This window comes from Achroia grisella, unplaced genomic scaffold, assembly GCF_030625045.1.
Source record: "Achroia grisella isolate CSIRO2021 unplaced genomic scaffold, CSIRO_AGI_Agris_v1 utg903, whole genome shotgun sequence".
In the NCBI taxonomy this organism is placed as follows: domain Eukaryota; kingdom Metazoa; phylum Arthropoda; class Insecta; order Lepidoptera; family Pyralidae; genus Achroia; species Achroia grisella.
The window spans coordinates 1,267,294-1,294,020 of NW_026713061.1; the positions used below are offsets into that span (position 1 = coordinate 1,267,294).

Genomic DNA, 26,727 nt, shown 5'->3' on the forward strand with positions numbered 1-26,727 from the left:
TTTCGAATAAACTTTCTTTTATTTTCTAGAGCCTCCTGTAAGTACTTAGTAATTGACTTATTAAGATGAGTAGTTTCTGTCTTTGTGGTTACAGAGGTAGAAGTGGAAGGTTGGCACAAAACTTTAGGCATTTTGGTAGGTGTGAGAGTAATTTTAACTCTTGTCACATTATTTTCACTCATAAGATTTACATTTGTTGTGTTATTAGTGGATTGTATTTCAATATTAGTGGATTCTTTCTGTGGAAGATCACTTTGAAAAAAGCTCCAAAGTTTGAATAATATGGAAGCGGAATTATTCTGCATAAAGCCTTCAGATTTCAGTATTTTCATCTCGTCTATCATTTCCACCCCTACAATATCTTCGAACTCTCTTAGTGACATGACCTTGTTTTCGTTATTTTCTGCAGTTTGTCTATCTGTCTCTTCAACACTTGTAGGTGCACCTAAACATTTGGAGTAATCTATTGCATTCTCATCAAAGGGACACAAGCCACATGCCCGAAAACCATTTATAATTGTGTCAGATTTTAAGTCGTTAACAATGGTTTTTAAAATAATAGCTATGTTGATATATCCAACATTTTCTGATTGAAATTTACGTACTGCATTTCGGTACATTTTTTTATTGGTCCAAATACAGAAACATCCTGGCTGAGTTAATTATAAGCTTTGTTATTTATCAAAAATAAATAAAAAAAAGATATAGTAATTATACTTTTTCTATAGACTAGTTTTACGAACGATACAGTTATTGGCCTAGGCTATTAACTGTGAGTAATGGTTTAAAATTTGTAGAAATTGTGTAGGATACTATACAGTGTAACAGAAGACGTTATCTTTAATAAAAACGCTACCTTAACTTTTTTCAATAAATACAGCTATTAGCATAGGAGGCCAATTACTACGTACTATTCAATTAATCGAGACACTAATTGGCTAACAAAATTTTGCGGTTATTGAAGAAAATAAGTTACAATACAACTTTAATCTGTTTATAACACATAAAAAGGCTATGTTTTATCAAGTTTACATAACGGACTGACTACATACACATTTCAAAATATCGCACAAAAAAATAAATGCATTCTTAATATTTTTTTAACATACTCACCTGATTTTGTTCCTCCAGCAAAAAATCACACATCGGAAAAGAACCAAATAATCTAGCGGAATTTTGTTGAAACTTTTAGACAGAGAATAAAATTGTCACCATTAATCAGATTTCAAATCTACTATTTGTATGGGATGTTGCTAGTTTTTTGGCAGTAAAGTTGAAATGGCTAATAACTGTAAAGGGGCCAATAACTGTACTGTTTCCCCTATAAGTCGGTTGAAAATTATTTCGTATTTCTTGTTTTGTTCCTTGAAGACTTCAGATAAATGTGTCGTTCTAGTGATAAACATTTGTTTCCAATTTTGAAACATAACTTACATAGGTTACGACATTTGACAAAATATTTATTGTAATATTATTTACCGAGCTGGAATTTTGTAAAATGTGCCGTGTCATGTACGTGCATATTTTTCACTCTTATCTATTTTGGTCGCTAAACTGCATAAAATGTATTATTGTATTTATCTAGTTTTGCCATAAATAATTCTACAAGAAAAAATCTTTATCTTTTCTATTGCATATAACATTTATTGGTATAAAGTGTGCTAGTATAAATATGAATATAAAATCATTAAAATATATGAAGCTTATTCGAAACTATCTCTATTTCCTGCAATAAAGTCTTTAAAACGTTGAGGCTAGTTATCAATAGTAGCACCACAGTAGTACGGACTCTTTCCATGGGAAAATTCTTCACTGGTAATCTTAAGGTTTGCTTTAGAAACTCCAATAGCGTTTAGAGCAAACCTCGCTCTCTAAAACTCATGATAAATCATAACTCAGCGGATTAATTTCGGGACTAGATGACGACCAGTCTTCAGCTTTGATGGAGTCCGGAATGTTTGTTTCGAATTAAGCATGGATGGATTGCGCTTTATGAACTAAAGCTTACTATTCTTGAGAAGGTGGTTATCTTGTATACACTTGAGCCGTTGTGTTGATACTTATTTTAAAAAATATGGCTCAGTCTCTCCTTTATAACTCCCTTTAAACCAACACCAATGTAGGATAATGCAGCGTTGTACTTTGTTTACTAATTGGTAAGCTTTTTTAGCGATTTGAGCCTAAAATATTGCTCAATTGTAAAAAAAACCTCATTCGTAAAAAAACAACTTCTGTGATCTCCTTGCGTACTGCTTAAGTAGTTGTTTTGATTTTACCATTCTATTCTTTTTTTTAATTACCAGTTACGTAATGTGCATCTCTTATAGGCTGCAAGCCCATCTTTTAAAATACGCGACATGGTGTAGGAGCTATCATCATATGGGAGATGGATTTTTTTGTTTTCTGACAGGATTTCTTATAGTTCTTTTTCTTACTGCTTTGGTTGCACACATTTTCGCACGAACACTGTGTGGACGTCCAGATGTTTTCTGTCACAAACAGAGTAGGTTTCTTCATTGTACTTTTCAATAGCTCGGTATACAAACGAAAAGACTAATATGAAGCGGATGGAAAGTTTCAAAAATAGTACATATTTGGTTCCAGACTTACTTTGTGTAATGCAATCACAGCGATTCGGTTTTCTTTATCACCCCACTTCATTTGGTATCACAAAAAAAATAATTTTATTATGATACCAAATCATTTCAAATATCATATTCTACAGCCCATTGGCGCGGAAATCAGAAAACAGAATTAACATTCATAAAAGAATGACAGATTCCAAATGCGAATGTAATATTTTGTTTAAAAATAATTCTGACAGTGTTTAAGGCCAGATTATACGTATTAGTTGTCTACAACCCACAACGCAAACTCTGCTTAGCTTGGGACGAGATGGCGTTGTGTACCTAAATATTATATTATGATATTATAAAAAAATATAAATAGTAATAGGTGACAACGGCAACGTAGGTAACACTTACAGTAATTACAAGGTGTAGTCTAGTTAAATATACATAACCATTAATTTCGTCGTTTTAAATCCACTCTGTCAGAAATAATTACCCTGTTAGCCTAAACAAATATTTATTAGAGTCCGTTCAAATGTTTATCATATTTTATTTGACAAAATATATTTGAGTAACTTATTATAACAAACGCTAGGTTCTGTTATGGTAATAAATATAATAATGTATCATATAAAATGCCACGTAAATGGACGATGAGTGATCCTTGTTTGTTTAATGAGATATAAAACTTTAAATAGTTCGGTCCCATTCTGAAAATATACATATATAATATATATGTATATTTTTTATATGACTAGAATGGCCTGATAGGGAAATTGCAACCGTTATCATTACAATACTACTTATTTACTGCGTATCAACACTTGAAGTAAATGACCTCGTTTCTCTTTATATAAAGGCTATATCGATAAAAATATCGATGGATTTAAAATAAAAGTTATAGTTGAATATTATATTTGTGCAAATATGCAACGAGTGCAATTTACTCCGCCTATAATTTTCAGGAACACGCGCGTGTGAACAAAAATGCAATATTCATTCGTTGTATATGATTTCGCTTTGGATAGCTGTACAATTTTATATTATTAAATAGATTGCCTTGGTTTATATAATTTATAGTGTGTATCTTTTATTTTATTGCTAGTAGATGCGTATTTCTATCTGGAAATATTTGTTACATGATATCGTGGCTGAACAAAAACTTTGCGTCTCTTTTTCTAATGAATAAAGGATTTTATTCCGCATTCCAAAAAATATCCTATATTATTGTTCATTTGTATCAAAATGCGTACCTTTGCAGGTATTCATTACCGACAGGTACTTAAATAAGCGTTTACAAAACAAACATAGCTATATAAAAAACACTACCTCATATTTATATACCTATATATTTTCAGGATATTTATAGAAATTATTGTTATTGTAATCATTAGGGTTTACTTCTTTGTTAATTAATTAAAAATTATAACACACTTAATTTCCATGTGAAACGGAATGATATATAATTGTTAATTGTTACTGTCAAAACCTTTTGTTTCATCATATCAGCCCATCGTGTCCTGATTCTGGGTATTAATTTTAAATCTAGTGAACTGAATGAAATGACTGCAGTTAGTGAGATGGAAACAGTAATTACATATTTTGCAATGTGTGTGTCTGGTATGGATTCAATACAAAATAAAAAATCTCTAATCTGATAAATAAGCATATACGGAATACGTACTCTTTATAATGTACTAATCAATCAATGTTTTCTTTTATAAGTATTATTATGATTATATACTTTCTGTTAACTTGCTGTGATCGAACATATTTTAAGTAGTAGATATAGGCTATATACGAAATCGTTTTAAAGCCTAAAATCGGAAATACCTAACCTTGCGACTTTGTTCAATACTTAACAGATATCATAGACCACACGAAAAATTAATAAAAAACATTAATAAATTGTATTTCGGAACAAAACTTTTGTTGTGACAAAGGTTAATGAGCTTCGTTAAAGGCAAAAGGGATAGGCATTTTAATCCATAACGAATTTGAAAGATAATCCATCATAAAAATATATTTCTGATAATGTTTGCGGATTTATAAATGGAATTCAAACTCGGGTATCGCAAATATCGATATTTTTTTAGGTCTTTAACATTAATAAATTCACGCTGTAACAGCAGAGAGGCTTTATGTACCTACATAGTTGAAAAACTTTCCTATCTCACAATCACAATTTCGTAACTATATTTTCTTTTTTTATACCAATCGTCATAGTGTTAAAAAGAATGAGGTTCAATTGATGGATAGTACTAATCGTCTTCTATAAACATAAATAGAATAAGAAACCACATTCTGACGTCCATGGTAATACAGGTACACAAAGTTTATATGGAAGAAATGAATTAATGTAGTTACCTGCGTGTGGCTGTGTAAGCGACATTTTCGTTGTTTTTACGAGAACCTTTATGATATTAAAGAACTATGAAGATCATACTTTGGGGGAATCGCGATGTTTAGTAATGAGCAAACGTAAAGCCAAATAGCAGGTCTAAAAACATAAATCCTTATAATACTAACTGATAAGATCTTTGTCATTTTTTTCATTGTGTTAAAAAAAAGATGTGTGTGACCATTTGCATATCTGAGTTGACTATATTTTATTATAGTTTGTGATACATATAATTTAATCTTATTATTAATTTGCTGCGTTAAGTGTTTCGGTTCTTTTAGAATTATTATTTCACTCACAGCTACGTTTGCACTTAAAGTTACTGCAATGAAGAAGTTTTCGAGATGTTCCATCTACCAAGTATAGTTTAGAATCTTCTGACTTCAATGAAACAAGATAATGTACGCGTTGATTCAGATGGCCTTTGAATTGTTTACGAACTAAATCTTCTCTATATATTATTCTAAGCTGCTGAAACTGCTTTGTACAATGTACTCAAAGTAATGTACCTAAATAATATTATGCAATATTATAATATCTCTAAACATTAAATGACTCTTTAAATATAATTATTCGAAACTGCACAAGATATCACAGTAGTTTATGATTTAACGTCTAAATGATTTAACAATCGTCCGGAATGAATGATGTCAGAGAATATGATAATAAGAAATACTTGTGAAACTTAACTATTTTCACCGAGAAATAAAATTGAAATCTGAAAATAATAGTTGCACTTTTCATATTAAACTGATTACATGATCGAGCAGTTTATGTGCAAGTTGTAAAAAATATTTGTAGCTTTCCAATTGTGCTTTTATGATTTTTTTAAGTGTCTTGAATTGCTACAACATCTGAAAAGACGGGATAGTTAGTAATAGATTATTGTTCCATATTTTTGACATGACAATCTAGGTTAAAGTTGTGAACTAAAAACATACTATCCTGCCTAAAGCATAATAGACGACTGTGATACGTTGTGGATATGATATTGTGTTTTTGGTATTTAGTTTTAAACTAGATTTTTGCGTGTGTTCGACGTTGTCTTGTCGATAGAAAGTTAAATAAACATTTTCATTATATTATTCATTGTACAACCTTTATATTATAAATTCGTATAAAGGATGTACAATGAATAAAGAAAGAAGTAAGAAGAGGGGGATCGAAAGAGTATCTGTTTGTATGTCAGTTTGGTAACTTATTTTAAAAGCACGGATATAGGTTACGTTTTATTAAAAAAGCATACAAGATCTCGAGTAATAACTAGTATTATACCTACAAATTTTATATTCTGGAGGAATTAAAGTTAGTGACGTAATATCTATGCATAGCATATTGTAATAATTGGTACGAGTATATTTGTAGTGTCTTCCAAATTACATTGCCGATCTCCGTGATATGCAGTTTAATTGATGACCTTTTGCTATGTCTCATGAAAGGATAATTTTATTATAAAAATTGTTTATTTATAGACATATTTTGAATTAGGTTACACGAGTACAGCTATCCATCAAATGTCACTAATCAATTACTTAAATTACATTCTACATGAGCAAAATTTAATAAATAGAATTTCTCTTCCTCCAACATACAGAACTCTTCAAAATTTATGAAATTTACACATAAATAGTAATTAAAATTATCGTACTAAGAAATGTTTCTGTAAATGACAGTGCAAATTTTAATGTCTAAATAATATACATATTATTCCCCATCTTACATCTAAGCGGCACATTATTTTCTATAGTACGCCGGTTGTGCAAAATACCATGCACGATAACATTTTCCATGCATATATTCAAGATTTATTTTATTCTAAGAACAATAAAAAATCTGTAGTCATTAAAAGTACTCAATGTCTTTAATAAATCAAATGATTTATGAGAACAACAAAACTAATTATAATTATCATTTCCAATTGATGTCGTTTTAATATGCGATTTATTTGAAAAATATTTTACTTTAGGTTTACTACTATATCGTGGATTCGCCGCGCAACGAAGGAAAAGATTTCTTTGAGATCAGCATGCAGACTGGCGAAATCTTTACGAAGGTGGTCTTCGATAGAGAGAAGCAAGGGGCATATGCTCTAGAAGTGGAGGCACGTGATGGAGCTCCCTCGGCCCGGCCCAATTCAAACAATCAGCCAAACTCAGGTAAGTTTATTTTTAATGTCAATACTTCAAAAGAGTCTAAACATTTGCAAACATATTTATTATTATGGGTTTCAAGTAACAAAAACATTATTTTTTACGTTTGTTTTGTTACAAGAGTCCTAAAATCACAAAGGAACTCTACAAAAGAATGATTTTATAAATATTTATGTTTGAAAGCATTTGCTACATGAAAAGTTAACATGATGAAGGTCAATATTAAACAGGTACATAGTAAATTTTATAGCCGGCGTTTTTAAGAGCTCATCCTGATCACAAATTAAATGAAATGTTTAAAAATGTTAAATGTATTATTTATTACTTTTGTTCGACTTATAAATAGTTATATTACAACACATACTAAACCTTTCTGAATCTGAAGACACAATCTGAATAAATTGTATATAAAACTGATATCATACCTTCAGTTTGTATACACATATACCAGGCTTTATTAAAGAAGAAATGACAATATCTTATTTATTAAGTGCTACACATATTGCATGTTTAATCATTGAAACATATATTTCGGATCGGATTTTATTCGTGATTATGTAGTAAGTATCTAATTGTTTCTACTTTATGGAATATATTTCTGAGTATTAATTAATTTGTACGCTAAAAGTAATATTGCTAATCCAGCAATGGAATAAATCAAATATCATATTACATATTTAACAATAACGGGTAGCTAATGTCACCTATCATTATTTATATCTTATCTTATTTTACCTATTGAAATTAAATTCAAAAATAAAACTAAAGCATTGGGATCCATTTATGATGTTTATAAATACGCAGTTGTAGGTTTTTAGTTAATTTACATATTTAGCACTATTTCATTATTCAACTATTCGATCATATAGGTATCCAAAGTACTTAGAACTTTCGACTTTTAGAGAGGATCGGGTCCCATTTTAGTTTCATAAAATTTAAGTACAGTCCGTAACAATAAAATCGTTCAATTCATCTGTTGAGACGAAGGGTCTTTGGGTCGAGAGGCGTCTCCACTTGAGCCCAAGGGCTAATCACTGCCGCGACCCGCATCCAAATGACTTTTTCTCCGAGCATGTGCCTCACATTGAAATATTCGTCGACGACCTTCTTTTGGCAACTGTCGCTAGCTGGAACTGCCTATCTGCCTATCCAAGTGGCGACCCTCTTCGTTGTGGATATTGACATACGGCGGTCTCATATTTCACAGTGTTTTCTCGGGTGTCGGGGAATTGATTGTATCGCTACGTGTGACACTATAAATTGTCCGTTTTCAGCTTGGCCCTCTATTAGGTAGGCAGGTCGGCGACGCCTTGCCGTATCGCGTCATCGTAAATCAGGCAGCAGAATAATCAGCCGATGCCCCAGGCCCGTAATCCGGTTAAGCTACTCATCCTTGTATCTGTCTCGCGTGTACAATAGCGAGCTTTAGATCACTTGTGTTTACATTTGTATACATATCTACCAGTTTTATTGATATATAGCGAATGCCATTATTATTCATGGGACTCAATAAAATACTGAAGTAACACTCAATCGTAAATTTATACTATCTTCGTGTACGTGCCGGGAATGCAAATATCCACGTCTTGGATTCTACGAGTAGTGTCTTCTACAGGTATTTAACAACGCTGATTAAATACTCCACCAAGTTATAAGTTTCATTGTGAATACTTACATTTAAGTTGGGGAAAGATAATAAATTGCTTTTCAGTATTGAATGTAGGATTCGGTGTGAATATTGTGGCGGACCACGTAGCAATTTCAGCATATTGCAGTTGGTCGTGAGAGCGGGGACGGCCACGGCAGCGTGGTATGTGCGCACGCGGTTCGCATACTGATCAGCATATGAACATACCCGCATTACAGTAGTCACTATTGTATAGGCAACGCAATTTGCCAATGTTTAGCAATCGATTAAAACTAATAATATAAAGTCGAACTTAACTTTTAGAAATATTTGAAGTGTCTCATTGTTTTATTTTGTTATTATATTAATTTTTTAGATTCCATGAAATATATTTTTAAATAATAAATATCGAAATTATATAATACAAGTATTACGAGATAAAGAATAGCAGTAATTAACGAGTAAAGGATCCGTCGGTTTGTTTCTGTTTCCCATTCCAGTTAAATCGTTAGAATTATGTTTCGTTGTGTTATAAATAAAATTGTATCGTATATACACCCAATTACTATTCGATGTAGTATTCTACTATTATTCTACTCATATCGATAGCTATAAGAATGGACACCAGACATGGTGTTATCATAATCTAATTTTATGTGATAGTATTGTCAAATAATAAACATGTACATCTTAGTCCTTATATCTAATTAATTTATAAGTAGTGTTAGTTATAATAGGTCAAATAAAATTACCTGGAATTATGATTATTTCACGTAACAATAGTTCATCGAATCCTTTTAATAATAAATGAGACATAGTATTTTTATGATTTGATTTAATTAAAATAAAAATTGGATACTTAAATTTACTTTAACCTTCATTCAAAATTAAGTAAATCATTCAAACAAATCCCAAACATATAATTCTATAATCACAGAATTTAATGTAGAATATAACGTAATAATACATTTTTAGAACGTATGTAGGTATATCTGATTTACGGTTAACGAACTGCGTTTTGCAATCAGGATATCAATATTGCCAGCTTATTCAAATTATAATGGAACATGATTTAATGATGATGGCTTCCCTTACAGTGGTACATTAATTAAGGCTAAATATTATTTCAATACTAATGACTGACCACGATTTATTCTGCATAGATTATCCCATAGAAACGCAATGAAAACAGATATGAAAAATATTATTCAGTGTAATATTGTTTCTTCATAATTATGGCCCCCGGTTTCACCCGTGTGAAGTTTATAGCATAAACTTCACACGGGTGAAACCACGGGCACAGCTAGTATATGCCAAAGCCTATTGATAAAACGAACATATTTTAAATAATCGCAATAATTGTTATCAATAAAGGGACTTTAACTTTGTGACTAATGTTATTATGTCATACGTTGTAAAGTGACACTTGACATTAAAAAAATCAATTAACTGTAAATATTTGAAATGTGATTAACTAGCAACTTTCTCCGTTTTCGCAGGAGCGTTTCAATAATTTTATACAAAACATTAACGAATGCCCATTAATCTTCCTCAGAACGATTCAGTTGACAGATGAAAACCGCATGAAAATCCGTCCAGTAGTTTTTTTAGATTATCGCGAACATGCAGGCAGACTTGGCGAGGGACAGACTTTGTTTTATAATATGTATATATATAGAGACTAATTGTTTTATTTATTAATAGTTTTCGACTCTCGACACTTTCAACTTAGTTGAAACAACGGATGAAGTAAAAGGAAAATTATTTAGTTATACAAATAAAGGACCTAGTAGATACACAAACAAATGTAAATGGATTTTTTTCAATTAGCATACTTATTATCGATAAATTTTTTAGTTCTCGTGAATTATTCAAGAAATTATGTAACACGGAAGGTGGCGTCAAGCGAAAAACAATGAATCCAATCGCAATGAGAAACGGGATGGTACAAGTAGTCTCGCCCGTCGGGCTTCTGAACCGTATTCGTTGCTCGGTATTCCTTGCTACATAGCACTGCGCTTCGTCGGTTCAACAAAATTTCAGTTTTTTTATTGCCAGTTTCTGTTTTCACGTTTTGCGGGCTTCTCTTTCAACTGTACGTCCCTTGGCAGCACTTATCGTTTATTACGACTGTTTTTAATTTGTCTGCTTTTAATGGTTTTTTACTTTGTTTTTGTAGTATGATCGTATTCTTGGTTTTAAAACGATGGATTCTTAATCTGGATTTATGATTTTGGGGTTCTGAGTTCTTGTAATTTTTATTGTCGGCATTAGTTATTTATTCTGAATAAAGCTACGTCTGTAATTTTAAATGCGTAGTATGCATGCTTATATGTAGATTCTACGATCCGAAGAAAAATTAATATGCATCCTTCTACATATCAATACTATAAACTGCAGTATTCGATATATGACATTGAGTTGAGTCGTTACATGCCCAGAGTAACTTTAGTAAAAATTTACGAGTTGTGAAAATTTCATTGTTGTTACATCTTTCTTTTGTTAAAAGTATTTTCAATGCTTTGATAAGTTTTATTGTTCAACGCTGATTATCTTCAACAAATCTTAACTAAACTTTTGTAAGACAGAAAAGAGATTATATCATCCCTTTGAATAGAATAAAGCGAAAACGTCACTTTTAACAACAGTCTATTTAAATCTGAATTTTATCGTTATTGTTTATATTTAAAAGATACACACTTGTCTTAAGGTCGTCAATAAATCTGTTACTGTTCTTTTTCTGTCACTATTCTTTACTAATTTAATTTCCCATTAGTTCTAAAGTCCGTCTATTATTAGTAACCAGCAAAATATAGCCCTTCGTTTGTCGTGACATACAACTTAATATTATAACGTAACAATATCTATATTACTTATACCTTAAGGACTAACATATATATAGAAAATAATAAAACATAAAATATTAATCTAGACTTTGTGGTCACCACAATCACTATGGCACTATTCGACAATGTATATTCATCATTTATAAACAAATATTTGGATGAACTTAAAATCTGACTATTAAATTGAACTCCTGGTATACGCTAAAATAGTTCACTTTAATGAAGCGTAGTTTTAAATGCATCAATATCCAAATTTATTCAATGCTCAAGTTAATTGAGTATTACCTACGTATTTCTACGCGTTGTTGACATGAATCAAAGAAGATTGCTGCGACCTGCTACTAATGCCAGGATGACGTCAAATAAATGAGGGCTGAACGCTGACGCCGGCGGCTGCCAGTGTCGGGGTGGACCGGTGCAATGTTGCTTCAAGTCGTCTATTTCAACTATTTCCAATTACTTGGGCTTAGAGAAGCTGTGCAATGTCGCCAAGTGACAAAGCAATATTCCGCCCCGGAAACTTGGTGGCCTACATTTAACGTGGCGCCCTCGGGAATTTGTGATGAGGCTCCGAATGCAATGCCTGCTGTAAATTACTGGCGTAGTACTATTAAATATATCTGTTTATCAAGACTATGTTTTGACTTCGGTAAATTTGGCATATGAAAATAATTATGATGGAGAAGGACAATTCGCTACTTATTTATATAGTAAAATAATTTAACCCTGTCACGAAGATAAGGACAACTAAACTACTTGATCATCCCTTAAGTTTGATATTTTATACATATTAATATATAAATTCAAAGTGTGTCTGTTACCTTTTCACAATGAATCGGCTGAATAATAACTATATGTGACATAAAGATATTTTATTACAAGGGCGGGCAAATACTAACTAACTAACTTATATCTTAAAAAAAATTAAATGTCGCGGGTAACAGCATAGCATAGCTACTAAATCAATAAGTTGGTTTATAGAAGACTAGGATTAGATTTCTAATATGAGTTAATAAAAACATGAACATAATGTATGTAGTATGATGTTTGTATAGCCGTCTAAATATAATAACGTAGTTATATTAGCGTATAAGCAAAATATATACAGAAGTCGTGCAGGACTTGCGAAACACTCCGTGCGTGTCTCATTTACCGTATTAAATTAGAAATTCCTACTTTTGGGAGGTTATTTACTTACTGCTTGGAGCGGAGACTTATGTCCTCGGCATAAAAGCTTATTTTATGTTGTCGTATTTATTTCTTTCAATGGGTTTCTTTATAATATTTCCTTTTATATTCTCAAAAGCGAATATCTGTATAATAGAGCAATATCTATTCATATACAGTACCTACTAGTATTAAGTGTCGTTACATAGAAATATTTCAAAGAATAAAAAAAATTGCACTAAGCTATTTAGCTATTTTGGCAGTGGTTATATTTTCTAATTTATAAGTAGTAAGATAATATACCACACAAGTCTAATGTAATGCAGTAAATTTAGTGGTAACATCTGTATACGGATGTGTATTAATCGTGTTGTGATTTGTGTAAAGTTACTATTTTATTATTATTATTATTATATGATTCCAGTGTATAGAAACAATTATCCCTATATTATTATGTGCATCTTCCCCGTTATCTAAATCTTCGTAGTTAGTGTGTCTCCTTTTATGTTCACATTATTTTAGACGTTTAAATTTTATATATAAAGTACTATGACCGTTCGACTTCAAAATCTATAATGACAACATGAGATTTGTCACATGTGGGTAGATATTACTAATTTCAGGTAAATTTTCAATAAAGCTATTTATAATATTACCTCGTTTGTAAGAGAATTTTCCCTGTCATTACGACTGCTATTCACGAGACGAATCTTGGTAATTTGAAAGCTTTCTAGAGCCGCCTCGGCATGGGAAGCGGGGTATTTTCAGTAGGGCGGAATTTTGCTAAATCGTCAACTCAACACGAGCCGTTTTATAGGCGCCATAAGTTTCAGGAATCACCCGTCTTGGCCGTCATAAAAATCACCTAACCCCCTTTCGGTGCGAGTGTGTTCGCTCGTTTGCACTCAAATATACGTTAACGAATACTCTTAACCAATTCATGAATTTAGGTTCAGTCTAAACACCTTTGGAGTCGCGATAAAAGAAAGATGGTACGATCCTTCGTAGAGTGGAGGTGAGTTTAATTAAAACAAGCCATCGTTAGCCGGCGCGCCTCTGCGCCATCATCCCACCAGCGCAGCGGACCGTTCAATAAGCGACTCTAATTAAAAACACTAATAATTAATTTGTAACGATGTTGTCGGTGCGAAAGATCAAATTGCTTTGTCCGTCATGTTGCCACTTTTTGATGAGTTCCATTACGCATATTTTTTTTAACCAACTCCGAAAAGGAAATCTTAGCAATTTGGCAAGAAATTTTAATTTGTTTTACAAGCGAAAAGTTTAGGTCTCGTATAGGTTCATACTTATTTAATGCCGATTGGAGTTTCGAGATTTATAGAATACATCTTACCCTAAATTATGCCAATATTGCCAATATTGTTAAAATTAGGAACATAGCATGCTTATATGATTTTTTGATATTATTGATATAAAACTGATGAAATTTGCTGAATTGTGTAATGCTTATCATACATAAACTCAAAATATGATAAAAAAAACTTACTCATGAGTATAAACTTCCTTAAAAATATTTTATATACAGTTATTTTGTATAAAATAACGTAATATGTTTACTAAATTATCGTCGATATAATATATCAATAACATCCCGCAGAAAATTGATGTATTGTAAATACCTTCTTTTATAATTTTCTGGAGCGTGATTGGCTTCTTATAAATATTCATATATTTTACATATGAAGCGTACGTACAATATGAGTAGGTACACTAGGTACATAAGTAGAAGTATATAAAGGTATTAATGAGTAGAGATGCGGAAAGATGTCATTTGTTTAATAAGAATTTAAACTGTGTACAAAGTCCTGAATAGATATTTTTTTTTTATATTGAACATATCAAGGTACAATGTAGTTAACCACGTTCTAGAATACTAATAACTTAAATAAACTTCATGGATAGGGTTATTGGATTAATGAATTATTTATAAGGATCTTGCTAAGAGGCCTTCTTCTTCAGAAAGTTTGTTACCTTATAGTTATAACAGAATTAGCAATTTATTTGCTTCATGATCTGTAAACATAACAACTGGATAAGACAAAGATAAGGAACACGAATCTTAAATTTTATAATTTTTACAAGGTTATATCTCTAATAATTATTTTGTACAATATACCAATTAATATTTATCTAAAAAAGCTGACTTTGCTGCAAGTGATTATTATTTACAATTAATAGGTAGCTTCGTAAATATCGTTTTCCTCTTTTCGTTTAGATATTATATTTTCAACCGGCTGCTAAGTAATTTGGGAGAATATCAAAAAGAAAGGCAAGGGATAACGGTTCTGTCGCATTTTTTTGTGTGTATGTCTTATATTTAAAAAAGATGTTTAGATGTTTTTTATGCAACCGGGTTTACTTATGTATTGGTCACTCATTTTGACAATTTTAACGATAACAAAATTTGATGGTTTTGTTGGAATTCTAAGGACTAATTCTAAATCTCTAATTCGAAATATAATATTTGTAATTCAATTCTTTCGCCTTTGGTCTCATTTTTTATATCTAGGAGAGCACTCGAAAGACTGTTCGGCGATTGTTCAGCAACCGAATAGGTTGCTGAACAATCGCCGAACAGTCAACACTAGGCTTCCAAGCAATATTCGAACTCTATTTAATGCCCGATGATGCCTTTTTCAGAGGAGAAACATGTGTCGTAAAATGGATGTAGACTGAATAAAGGTCGAAATTTGGTCACCAATGGGTCAGAACGGTGCCAGTGGCGTCAGGTCAGGTTTCCGCGCAGAATATTTATAGTCTCACGCATGTTAATTGCTCTACAATTATTAAACAAAATAATATAAATCTATTAAGAAATGAAATGGACTTCCAAAAATAACATTTAATTGGATAAACTATAGACAGATAACAATCAGGGTTTGGTTATACTATTGTAGTAATAGAGTAGATTAAAAAAATCTATGTCATTATGTAAAGAGATTATTTTAACTATTCTAAATGTCATGATCTACCTAGCTATGTTTACATAATTTCGCGTGACGCTTTAATAACCTCGGGCGTTTTTATGGCATTGCCACGTTGTACACAAAAAATATAAATAAAGAGGAGCTATCTGGCTATCCGTTCTATAAAAATAATGTTGACGTCGTATCCCCATTTTGTTAGAAAGGTAGGAAATGAGCCCTGAAATTGCGCACCGTTGTTATTGTAATTATAATAGTTATTTGTAGTCCAAGGCATTAATGAAGCGGAGCAGCTGCTCGTTTATGAGGATATCTATAGCGGTCAGTAAAGGGTCAGCCACTATCGTTCTTTGTTTAACCACTTTATGTGAAAGCTATCCCGTATATATTATACATTTTGCTGATTAAAAAAACTAATCCAGTGTTAAATTTGTTAGTAATTAATACAGTTTATTTTAGGTGGAGAAGTAGTGTACACGTAATTTCCATAGTGCTAGCTTGATTGTATATTCTGTCGCAATATAGATACCTAATAACAGAATATAGAATCCAACTAGTCATACCTAATAGAGACCACATGTAATCGTTAATCACACTGTACATACATTATAAATATGAAAGTTAGTAATGTTTGACTGTTACACAATCGAGCTTAACGAACTAGAATGAAATTATAATTCACGGCACATAGCATTCTGTTCAAATTATTTTAGTTCTGTATAATAATAAACAAATATTTTTTTTTATAAAACGGATTTGAGATTTTCTCAAAAGGAATAGAAAAATAACCTGATTTTGGTGCCTGATTTAAATTTAATAATAAATGTTATTTTATTGAAATGGCAGTGTACTTTTATGCATAAGTAGCTGATCAACATGATAATGGTACTTGTACATCTAAACACTCGGCCTCGACAGTATTAGAGGAAGGAAAATAGTCATGTATGAGTATAGAGACGGAGACGTAGTATCTGCGAAAACTGACTACGTATAAAGATGATAGCACATAGCAACGTATCTCAGAAATCTTCTCAATGCACTGGTTTTGTATTAAAATTCTTTGCCTTGAGATGCAGCTGTCAGAAGTTCGTTACCATATTTCCCTTTTGTATAAGCGATACAAGTAGTAAATGCGCTGTTTGAAAAATAGACACAAAATTTAAAGTGTTCTTTTAAATCGCTTCTAAAGCAGTCAAATAATCCTATGTTTTTTTTATAACTATCCACTTTTTCATATTGTTATTACATCACTTTGTTCGTCTTCGCTGTATTAAATATACCGATATGAACTATAATAGATATCAGAAGGTTATTGTGAAAGTGGCTGAGACCGTATCAGTACTGGGCGGGGCTTCATGAGTAATGGAACTTTGAGCTCACATAGGGAGGGTCCACTTATGTCATATGGAATGGTATGATTGATAATACTTCTTGAGTAAAAACACTGTTTCTTTATATCATAACGCGGTTAATATATACGTAGAGACTAGATATACATTTTAATAGACATTGTTACATTTAACAATTTTAATACGCATAAATAAAGGCATGTGCAAATTTACATTATAAAAAAAAAGCAATCATAATTAATCTATTAACGAACGTCAGAACCTTTGAGAAATACTTCTTTTGATGTTACTGATGTGTTTTGAAATAAATGTATGTGAGTGTGTGTAGAACTTGTTACGGTAACGAGGTTGTTTATTCTAAACAAAAATCCAATATCTGGGAATCATGCAATCAAGCATAAATATATCAATAAGAAATAACATAACCAAATTTCCGAATATATTATTATAAACAGAATGATATATCAATTAAACTGGCTGAGCTTCCAGCAACAGACTCCTTCTGAAAACAGAAGAAAGCTTTAAACTGGTTTACTTACTTCAATATACAAAATATTAAAGTAAACCAGTTTATAGCCTATACAACAGCATTTAAAAGTATTAAAAAATTGTATCATCATCATCAGCCCACTGAAATACTAAAGGTGCTTAATTTAAGTTTAGTTGGATAAATATTTTTTCTATTTATATTCCTCATATCGCTAACTTTAGTAGCTTCTAAAATATAACTTTGTGACAGATGAACAGTAGATACGGACGGATGCACCATAAGGGTTAAATTTTATCTTTTTAGTTCGGAACCATAACAATACGATTAAAAAGTTTCACTATTTAAATAAAGTATTTTCAAATTGTCGTACAATGAAATACAAGTTTAACTTCTATTCCTGGTTGTCATAAATGCTTTAGAATAAATGGACACGAAAATAGATCTTTTTTGTATAGCATATTTAATATATTTGATTTTGAAAAGAAGAGTTGAGATTCTTTGAATTGGTATACTAGTAGGTTTTAAATGTGTATTTTAATATTACGGATTATTTTCAAAGATTTTAAATTACGGTACAATAAAATCTGATATCATAACTATTATAGGCTGCGAGTTCTTCAGATTTGAATTTGTATCAAAATCGACTACAATATTTTCTGTTTAACTTCAGACAACTTCGAAATTAATTCTCAAAGCAGCTCTGAAAAGAGCTTTCCGTCAAATTATTATGAAGTGATATCGGATCTCCAAATCTTATTGAATAAATATTTGCCTTATCCTTCTCAATAAATAGATAGCATTATTAGTAAGGTAAAACTTTTAATCGAATATGAAATATGATGAGTACGAGTGTAATGGAAACCGAAATCAGCAATAGTATTAAATTATGAGATGGAATAATTTCTTTCTAAATAACGAAGATTGAATACAAGTAATTTAAGATTGTGTTTCAGAAAAAAAAGACAGCATTCGCATCGACATTAGAATAGGATCGGCAACGAAGTATAAATCAATATATCATATAATAATATAGTAATCAGTGTTTATTAACTGTGACACTTCTGATATAAAAACAATCTTATATCCCTTTTGTATGTTTACTTAATAATTATGTATACATATGAATATAGTCAATAAATGTAATATTTGCAAATTACCTTTTCCGGAAATTGAACTTTGTGGATTCGTAGCTATTTTATTTTTGCTACCTTAGCTTTTGTAAGTTTCTATAACGAAATCTCTCAGCACAAAATATAGTACCATCGGTTATATTAGATACTTTATTAAATTCGAAATATATTATCCACTGAAAGTAGGTACGATAAAACATGAAAACAGTCTATTTGCACAGCGTGCTCATTGGAAATGTTTCCGGAAAGTATTTTGAACGAATTGTGGCTACACAAACATCTTACTTTCTTTTTTCATTTCTTTTTTATACAAATATTTTGATCGTTTTCCAAAAGTAATTATATTCTATTGAAATAAAAGTGACAATATATGTATATATATAAATAAAAACGTATGTACTTGTTGCTAAGGTAAATCGTAATTAGGTGTTTGTGCCTACCTACCAGTGCTTTCATATAATTTAAATTTTGTATGTATAATACTTTCCAATCGGGTAAATAGTAACCGAAAATTCTTTTTGAAACTTAATTAATTGAAATCACAATAGAGTTTCTTGCCTGTTCTTCGAACGGGCTCTTCAATAAATTAATTATAAATAAAACAATTTTTATTTAATTAAAAATCAATCGCTGCTGTGTAATTGCTTTTGTTGTCTGAGTTATGCGGAGCGTTAGCCGTTGAGGTTAAAAGTATCAACTCACTCACAAACTATTAAACTATAAGTTGAAATTCCCGTAACTCGGCAACTTGTCCTTTAAATTAGACAATTATATACCTTAACGATTTTAATAGCAGAAAGTGTAGTTAGAGGAATGGGTACCGTGTTAAATGAATACATGACATGCCCACGTCTCGGTATTTGGGTATCTTTGAAACCAAGGAACCAGGGAGCGATCCTACCGCTAATCAGGATTATTAATTGTTACAAGCAGTATTTGTTATTCATTCGCCCAGACTTGTACCCATAATCTTTGCGGTCTTAGGTGGGTAAGTAAACTACTAGGCCACCATGTTCTCAATGTCTTTTTATTTAATTTGATTATTATACTAAGTTGCGTGTGAACAGTACGATCGCGAGGGCGTAGGGTAAATTAGCTAATGTTTAAAGTTTTCAAGGTTTAGTTAATTAGTGAGGTTGTAAGCGAGGGTTCGCTCGATGAATGAGTAGAAGGTAATGGCTTGTGAAGAAGGGGAAGAAACCACCGTACAAGTTGTTGTAGTAAGTGCGACTTGTGAACTGTACCTTATAACTATTGCATGTTTTCCTCAACTTTTCCCTATGGAGAGTTATTGTTGTACTATTAGGTCCCAACTTTTCTGTGTAGTGTTCCCAAGCAAACAAACTTGGAATAGTACATTATTATTTCCAATTGAGTTTGTCAAGCCGACCGCTTCATATATAAGTAAATGTAGACGAATATTATTCATAAACGAGAAATACAATAGTAAAATAAATTTAAATTTTATATTGATCGTTCATATTCATTGTATTTTTTTTTACCAGTTCATTACGTATTTGTATAAACTCGTTTATTAGTGTTAACGAAGTTTGATTATTTAGAGTGATTATTTTTATATATATCACACACAGTACACAAAAACATTAGAAGTTTCATCAGAGTTAGCACAGCGGCTCTATTTATAACAAATACCTACTATATGAAATCGAGTTATAAAAACAAAATATGCAAATATTCATCTACTACAACGTTTGCCAGTATGCAACATTCTTAAGTTTCTGTTCTCTGTGCGCAAAAAGAGATTGTTACGTCAATAAAGCCATTAGCTTTTTTTATGCATATGTATGACCATATATTTATTGTAACAAGATTTTATTAAAATTATTAATGCGAAAATTTGTGAGTATGGATGTTTATTACTCTTTCACGCAAAAATTACTGAATGGAACGGAACATAGGCTCAGCTAGTATACTTTTCATTTATTCTGAACTTCATCTAGATTATCATTAATTTTAATAAAAAAAGACTTTTCCTGGTATTGTTATACTAATTAAATTAAAAGATGGGTTTTTTCTTTCTGTGTTCCAAAAACGGTATAATATAAAATTCGTCTGTAAATTCGAGTAATAGAAGTAAATATACGTAATTTTAGCTTTATTGTCATTTTGAAAACCATCACTCAATATTTAATGGTTAGGAGAAAGTTACTCGAGTAATAAGATTGTTGAAAGAAAAATTAAGGGATTGTTTAAACTCTGCCGCGGCGTAAAAGTGGAGGAACTCCTTCAAGTTGTGAAATTATGAAGTCTCACCGAGGCGTCACAGCCAAGAATACTAATTAGTTGAATTGGTCCGTCACTGTTTCCGCTGTATACCTTAAGAAATACCTTTTTAGATCACAGTCTAACCCCGCGACTAGGTTCGCTTAGGGCTTAAATATAATTTGCAATTTATTTGCATGTACATTTATTATACCATATATCACCAAACGAAATTATACTTTTACAAAAATCTTTTAAAATCATCGTAAAATTACAAATTTTAGACAATGATAGCGACAGATCGCATGTTTACATACGATAGGGTCTATTACATAATCTAATTACACTAGATGATATTTATTAACATTTTGCTACATTTTTGCGATTTTTAAATCTCATCGCGTATTTAAAATGACTTAGACTTTAGAAAGCACCATGATGCTATTTATTCAAGTCTATTTTCTGAAGAAATATATTGTGGTATATTTTATACAAAAAATACTTCTTTATATAAAATATTTGTAGAGCGGGTGGCTTTTTATACCCACTTACTTTTTTATAGGAATATAATTATAAAATATACCTAATTAGGTAAGCATTACGTACAGATTATATTTTATGAAAGTAAGCATTATTCACTTAATTGCTTTAAATATAAAAAAATAAAGTACGAATTGAAATATGAATCAGTGCGGTTTACAATCCAAAGAATCTTCAAAAGCATTTCAAATTAAATCTGAAAGGAATGTTTGTGCCGGCGAAATTGCTCATTAATTTATCTCGATCGTAAAATTGTACGCTTTGCTATTGCCCGTAGATTTCAGTTAATTTTATCGAAATCCGCAATTTCACCGACGCAGCAGGTGTTAAAATATATAGGACAACTAGCCAATCTTCAATTTGCCCACTTTTCCGTAACCATTTTCACCTCACGTGCAGTTGTAATGTACTACGTAACTGATATAGCGCAAGTTGAAATAGTTCTCCAACAGCGTTCGTGTTCGGATCAAGTAATGTGATTCGTTTAGTTGCGTATCTATTACTTTCAATTTACATTACAGCTATCTAATGTAGACTATTGATTGTGTACAATTTTAGATGACTAATCGTATCACCTTTAGTTACTAGTTGTAAATATATTCAAATGCAGTCAGTAGTAGTGTTTGTTACATAATGTTTGTAAGATTCATTTATTCAGCTACGGCTTACAAACTTCAAATTATAACTGAAATGCCAGGGAAAGGCTCCGTTGCTTTAGAAATAGCCTGTTGAAAAGGTCGGTAGCTATTACCGAATAATCTCGGTACCCAAAGGGCCTATTTAGCTATACATAGCCGTGAGGGTACAAAGTTTTTTTAACAGCTGGTTGATGTAAGCAGGTGTTCCAATAAGCCCTGTCTCCACTAGTCTCTTTTCAACTCACGTCCTCGCCAAGTCGTAACAGCAAGGCACTTCGCTTATATGAAATACCGTCTTTATGGTTACTTATTGCCGCGAATATGATCGCCATACTGAACATTTATGTATTTTTTCTTGTTTTCGTACTGCCATATTAGGTTTTATCGTGTACCAACAATTTATATACTTGCATTTATTATAATTTATTGGGGACGCTTCGTGCCCATACACAATATAATTCGGTTGGTATATTATACTGCGAAAACACAACTTTCGTGTATCTATGTTATTTGCATTTTTTTTTTTATTTTGTATGCTTTATTAATTGCAATCATTATTTTAAATCATGTGATGATTGTGATATTATGATAATAAAATACGCTGATGTAATATGAAAATTTGATGATATTCAAAATAAATTTCGTACTACAATTGGAAAATTGATTTTTTAAAATCTTGAAATCATTCATAAGTACAGTAATTCTTTGGTATGCAAACAAGCATGACATGTATATGCCTTTTCCCGTCACTGCTCTTCAACAGCTTTCAATTTCTTCTAATGGTTAGCTAGTAGAAAATGTCATTGACCTACCAATTGTACACCTTTTTAATAGTGCAATGCAATAAAGAATAAATAAATTAGATAAAAGGTTTTGTGAGCGATTCGAAATCGATCTTAAACTCCATTCACGTAGTAAATGGATAAAGTCTATCCATTTGGTTACAGTGTAAATGAGAGGTATATAAATACAACAAAGTTAGTATGAGTGTACATTTCTAAACCCGTTTGACTGATGTAGACTTTGTACAAAGTTGTCTACGTGGTTTTTTATGTCTCGTCTATTTCTAGCGACAACCAGCTTGCTCTGTAGTGGGTTTCGGTTACATAGCTGATAAGGCTGTATAATTTCGAAAACGCCGATGTACATGACACTTTAGACAATAGAAATGGTCAAATCAATACTAAGGACCTCACGACGATGTGATGTCTGTGATGCTATTTATGTAGGTATATAGGCGATGGTTACCATTTCTCGTCAGGTGGGCAGTCTGCTAGTTTGCTATTCCCGTTATTCGTATATGAAAAAAGCTTTATCAGTATTTACTCATTAGTTCACTGTTCGTGAAGAAGTGAAGTATATTGTTTCAAAAGGCCAATAGACTTAGTTATAGACACTAAGACGGGATCCTATAACAAATGATTCCAGAACTATCGATTATATTCGGACTTCCTGCGTGACATGAGAAATATCACCTCTGATCCTTGGTTGCGATTTATTTTTCATAACGTGAAATTTGCATCCAGAATTTAACTCTTCAGGTAGAAGAAAAGTAGTGAGAATTTCACGACACTGCGGTATCAATAAAAGTATAATTATTATTTTTAATAAAACACGATTAACTCGTCTCAGTTTCATATGAGTGAAAAAATCCATTTAATTCAGCCTTAATAGCTCAGCCGTTTAGCACACCGCCTTAGTACCGTAGGTTCTATTTTGGTATGATATTTCATTGTATTTGTTGGTATAATTGTTGTAATGGATCGGGTATTTTCTATGTATATATAGTTATAATACAAGATTGGTTGATCGGTCACTGTTTATGACTGAATGAATTGCCATGGGTTTATTAATTACGCAATATTAAATAATATCTGCTATTCATAAATTAATTGCAATATTATAGCTTCTTAATATGTATAGTGATAACCTTATAAAAAAAAAATCATAGTTTCATAGCGTAGGCAGCGACTGTTCAATTTTGAAACTGCATTCTGATGGTCCAAGTTTTGTTTCATACATGGATTTCAATATTCGATTATACGACTGTGGCTAATGATCACATTAGTTATTAATACATTTGAAACAGTCTAACTCAAAGTTATTGAGGCGTAGCTTCCTTGTTGTGTTTGTTGTGTTGCTAGTAGGTAAGCCAAACGTGATATGTGTCGTCTCACTGACTTCGAGTAACTCCGCCCAAGTTCTTAAGCCGGCCTTAGTTAATCCTATGCATACATACTTATTACTACATAGTTGCTGTGTTTTATCTTTCACGTTGGTACGAATAAACATGAATAATGTTATATTTTATGTAATAAAGAGGTCTACACTATACTACATGGTATTTTTTCGCTCAAATATCTAAATTAAAAAAAAAACACTTGATTGTTATTTATAGCAATTTCTAACAGAAACCTATATCCAGTCTAAACTTTGCTTAAAAGTTAGGTTTAGTGTTATATTACAGCAATATTCGTGACTGCAGTATACATATTTTTATGATGCCTTTGAGCCGACGTCATGTAAATCTAAATTGTTAATTGTAAATTAAGCATATTAAACGGTACACAAAATCACCTATAAATTGTATGAAAGTACCTATATTTATTTTTATTAAATAATTTATCTAAATTGCAATAAGTACTGAATGTCAGTTAATCAACAATTTACTCTGCTGTCGGAGAAAAGTTAATTTTATTTTCATTTTCAGCCGCAATTCAAATGCTTCAGATTGAAGTACGTTCGGAAATTTCACACACCATGTAGTATAAACTGTTGACTAATTTCAAAGAGGTATCATTCGATTTATTGTAATTCTGAGATATACATACTTCGGTCATATACAGTCAAAAATCAAAATCAGATCAGTTTTTCTGACTTTGTCAAGTCCACTTGTTTCTTGGATACTTTCCCAAATAGCCGCAAGAAAGGTCATTCCTTTTGTTCTATTGATGAAACAGGATATAAATGAAATAAAGTTGTGTTGTTGAAACACAAAGGAATATAGTTTGGAGTGAGGTCCCTCGCGGCAAATGCCGCCGACAGGTGCGGGGTGAGGCGGCGACGTGCGCGTGACTACGGAACAATGACTTCGAAAAATAACACATTTTTATTTATATTTTGTTTTCCTACATGACTACATGTTCATTATTTGTTAAGGAATTGGACTTTTATTGATAATGTTTAAAAATATATCTGCCATTTAAGATATCTGCATTTATCCGTCTTAAAAAACCGTTATATAGTATTAAAATTCTGTCTTTATTCTTATTATCATTAAATGTAATTAGGAATCCAAAACTTTTGTTGCCTTTTATTACTTTTTTAGAAGATTAATCATATCGTACACCTAACCAATGTCAGATTAATTAAATTGTTTATAATTTATGTACTTAGACTGTACCATAAAATAAAACATATCGAGTGGATTTTCCGAAAAAGATAATTTTTGAATCCATCCAAATTGCCATTTAGGTGTGAGTGGTTGGTTTATTCATATCTAAAACGGTAACTATTTGGTAAAAATAAAAATGGTCTCACTTACACTCATATGTATGGTGAGTGAACGGTATGTGGCGATCGTTAAAAGTGAAATTATTTTTTTATTTTTGACAATTTATTTTCATGTCTGTGTCTGCTATAGAGGACATCCACGTTCCTGAAATCCTTTGTAATTTTCTTTTCATAACAAATTGAATTATTTATCTTATTTTGTTATACGCCAATCGTATTATAGCAACTCGCCTAACACAACAGACATACCGTTGAATTTTATTCCGCGTAAATAAGTACTAATTTACTCTATTTCCTGAAGTAATCTTTCAACAGGTACTCAGTTCTTAAATATATTTTATAGTTATAGAATATTCTTTTACTATTTAGTATTACTATCTTAAATAAATAAATATTCAGTATTTATGTACACATTAATAAGTAAATCCTGAAAAATATGGTACAACTATGTTACTGACCACTGGTGCTTGCTCCGTTGTCCACTTTCGTCCACTGCTATTAAATTTGACAAACAGTTATGTAGAATAGGACATAGCCCAATTTGATACCCTTTGACATGTTAAACCAATTCGTATGCATTACTTTGAATCTGACATAAGCTCTGGAATTCGGACAAGAGTCATCCTCTTCCTGAATATAGTATTCACTAGGGTATCGATGTAGGTACTGATATTGCTTATAGGTATATGATTTATATTATTCCTATTTATATATTATGTATATTTTAATTAATGTTAATTCTGAAGTACGTATAATTAAAATGAGCCTTTAAAATATAAGTAATTACTTCCACTCCTAACTTCATTTGCGTGACCAAAACTTGTTGTTTCACTAGAATTAAAAGAAGTTAAACTAAAGCATTAACATATTGCGGGGTAACCATTAAAAAAAATGTAATGTCTGTAATTACTTTAAATTAATAGTATTAAGCTTTACGTACTGTCTGGATATAACCAAAACACGAAAAATACGTTCATTGAATTATTTATTGTTCACTGTTAATGACTGCCGAAAATATTGTATGGTTTCGTTACTTTTTCGTTGTTACAGAACTTTATCTGCTATAATTAAGATGAATCTATTAACACCCAAAATATTTAATATGAGAAACCGTTTTCAATTATACTCCATCAGATAC

At 31.3% G+C, this 26,727-nt stretch overlaps 1 protein-coding gene across 2 annotated transcripts in view; it reads left to right on the plus strand.

Moving 5' to 3' along the window:
- Positions 1-26,727, plus strand: part of LOC131853626 (neural-cadherin) — a 338,875-nt gene that overhangs the window by 73,080 nt on the left and 239,068 nt on the right. For both annotated transcript variants that reach the window (XM_059204595.1, XM_059204594.1), the window contains exon 12: positions 6,938-7,127. In XM_059204595.1, the coding sequence (XP_059060578.1) occupies positions 6,938-7,127 (190 nt within the window). The remainder of the gene's footprint in view (positions 1-6,937; positions 7,128-26,727) is intronic.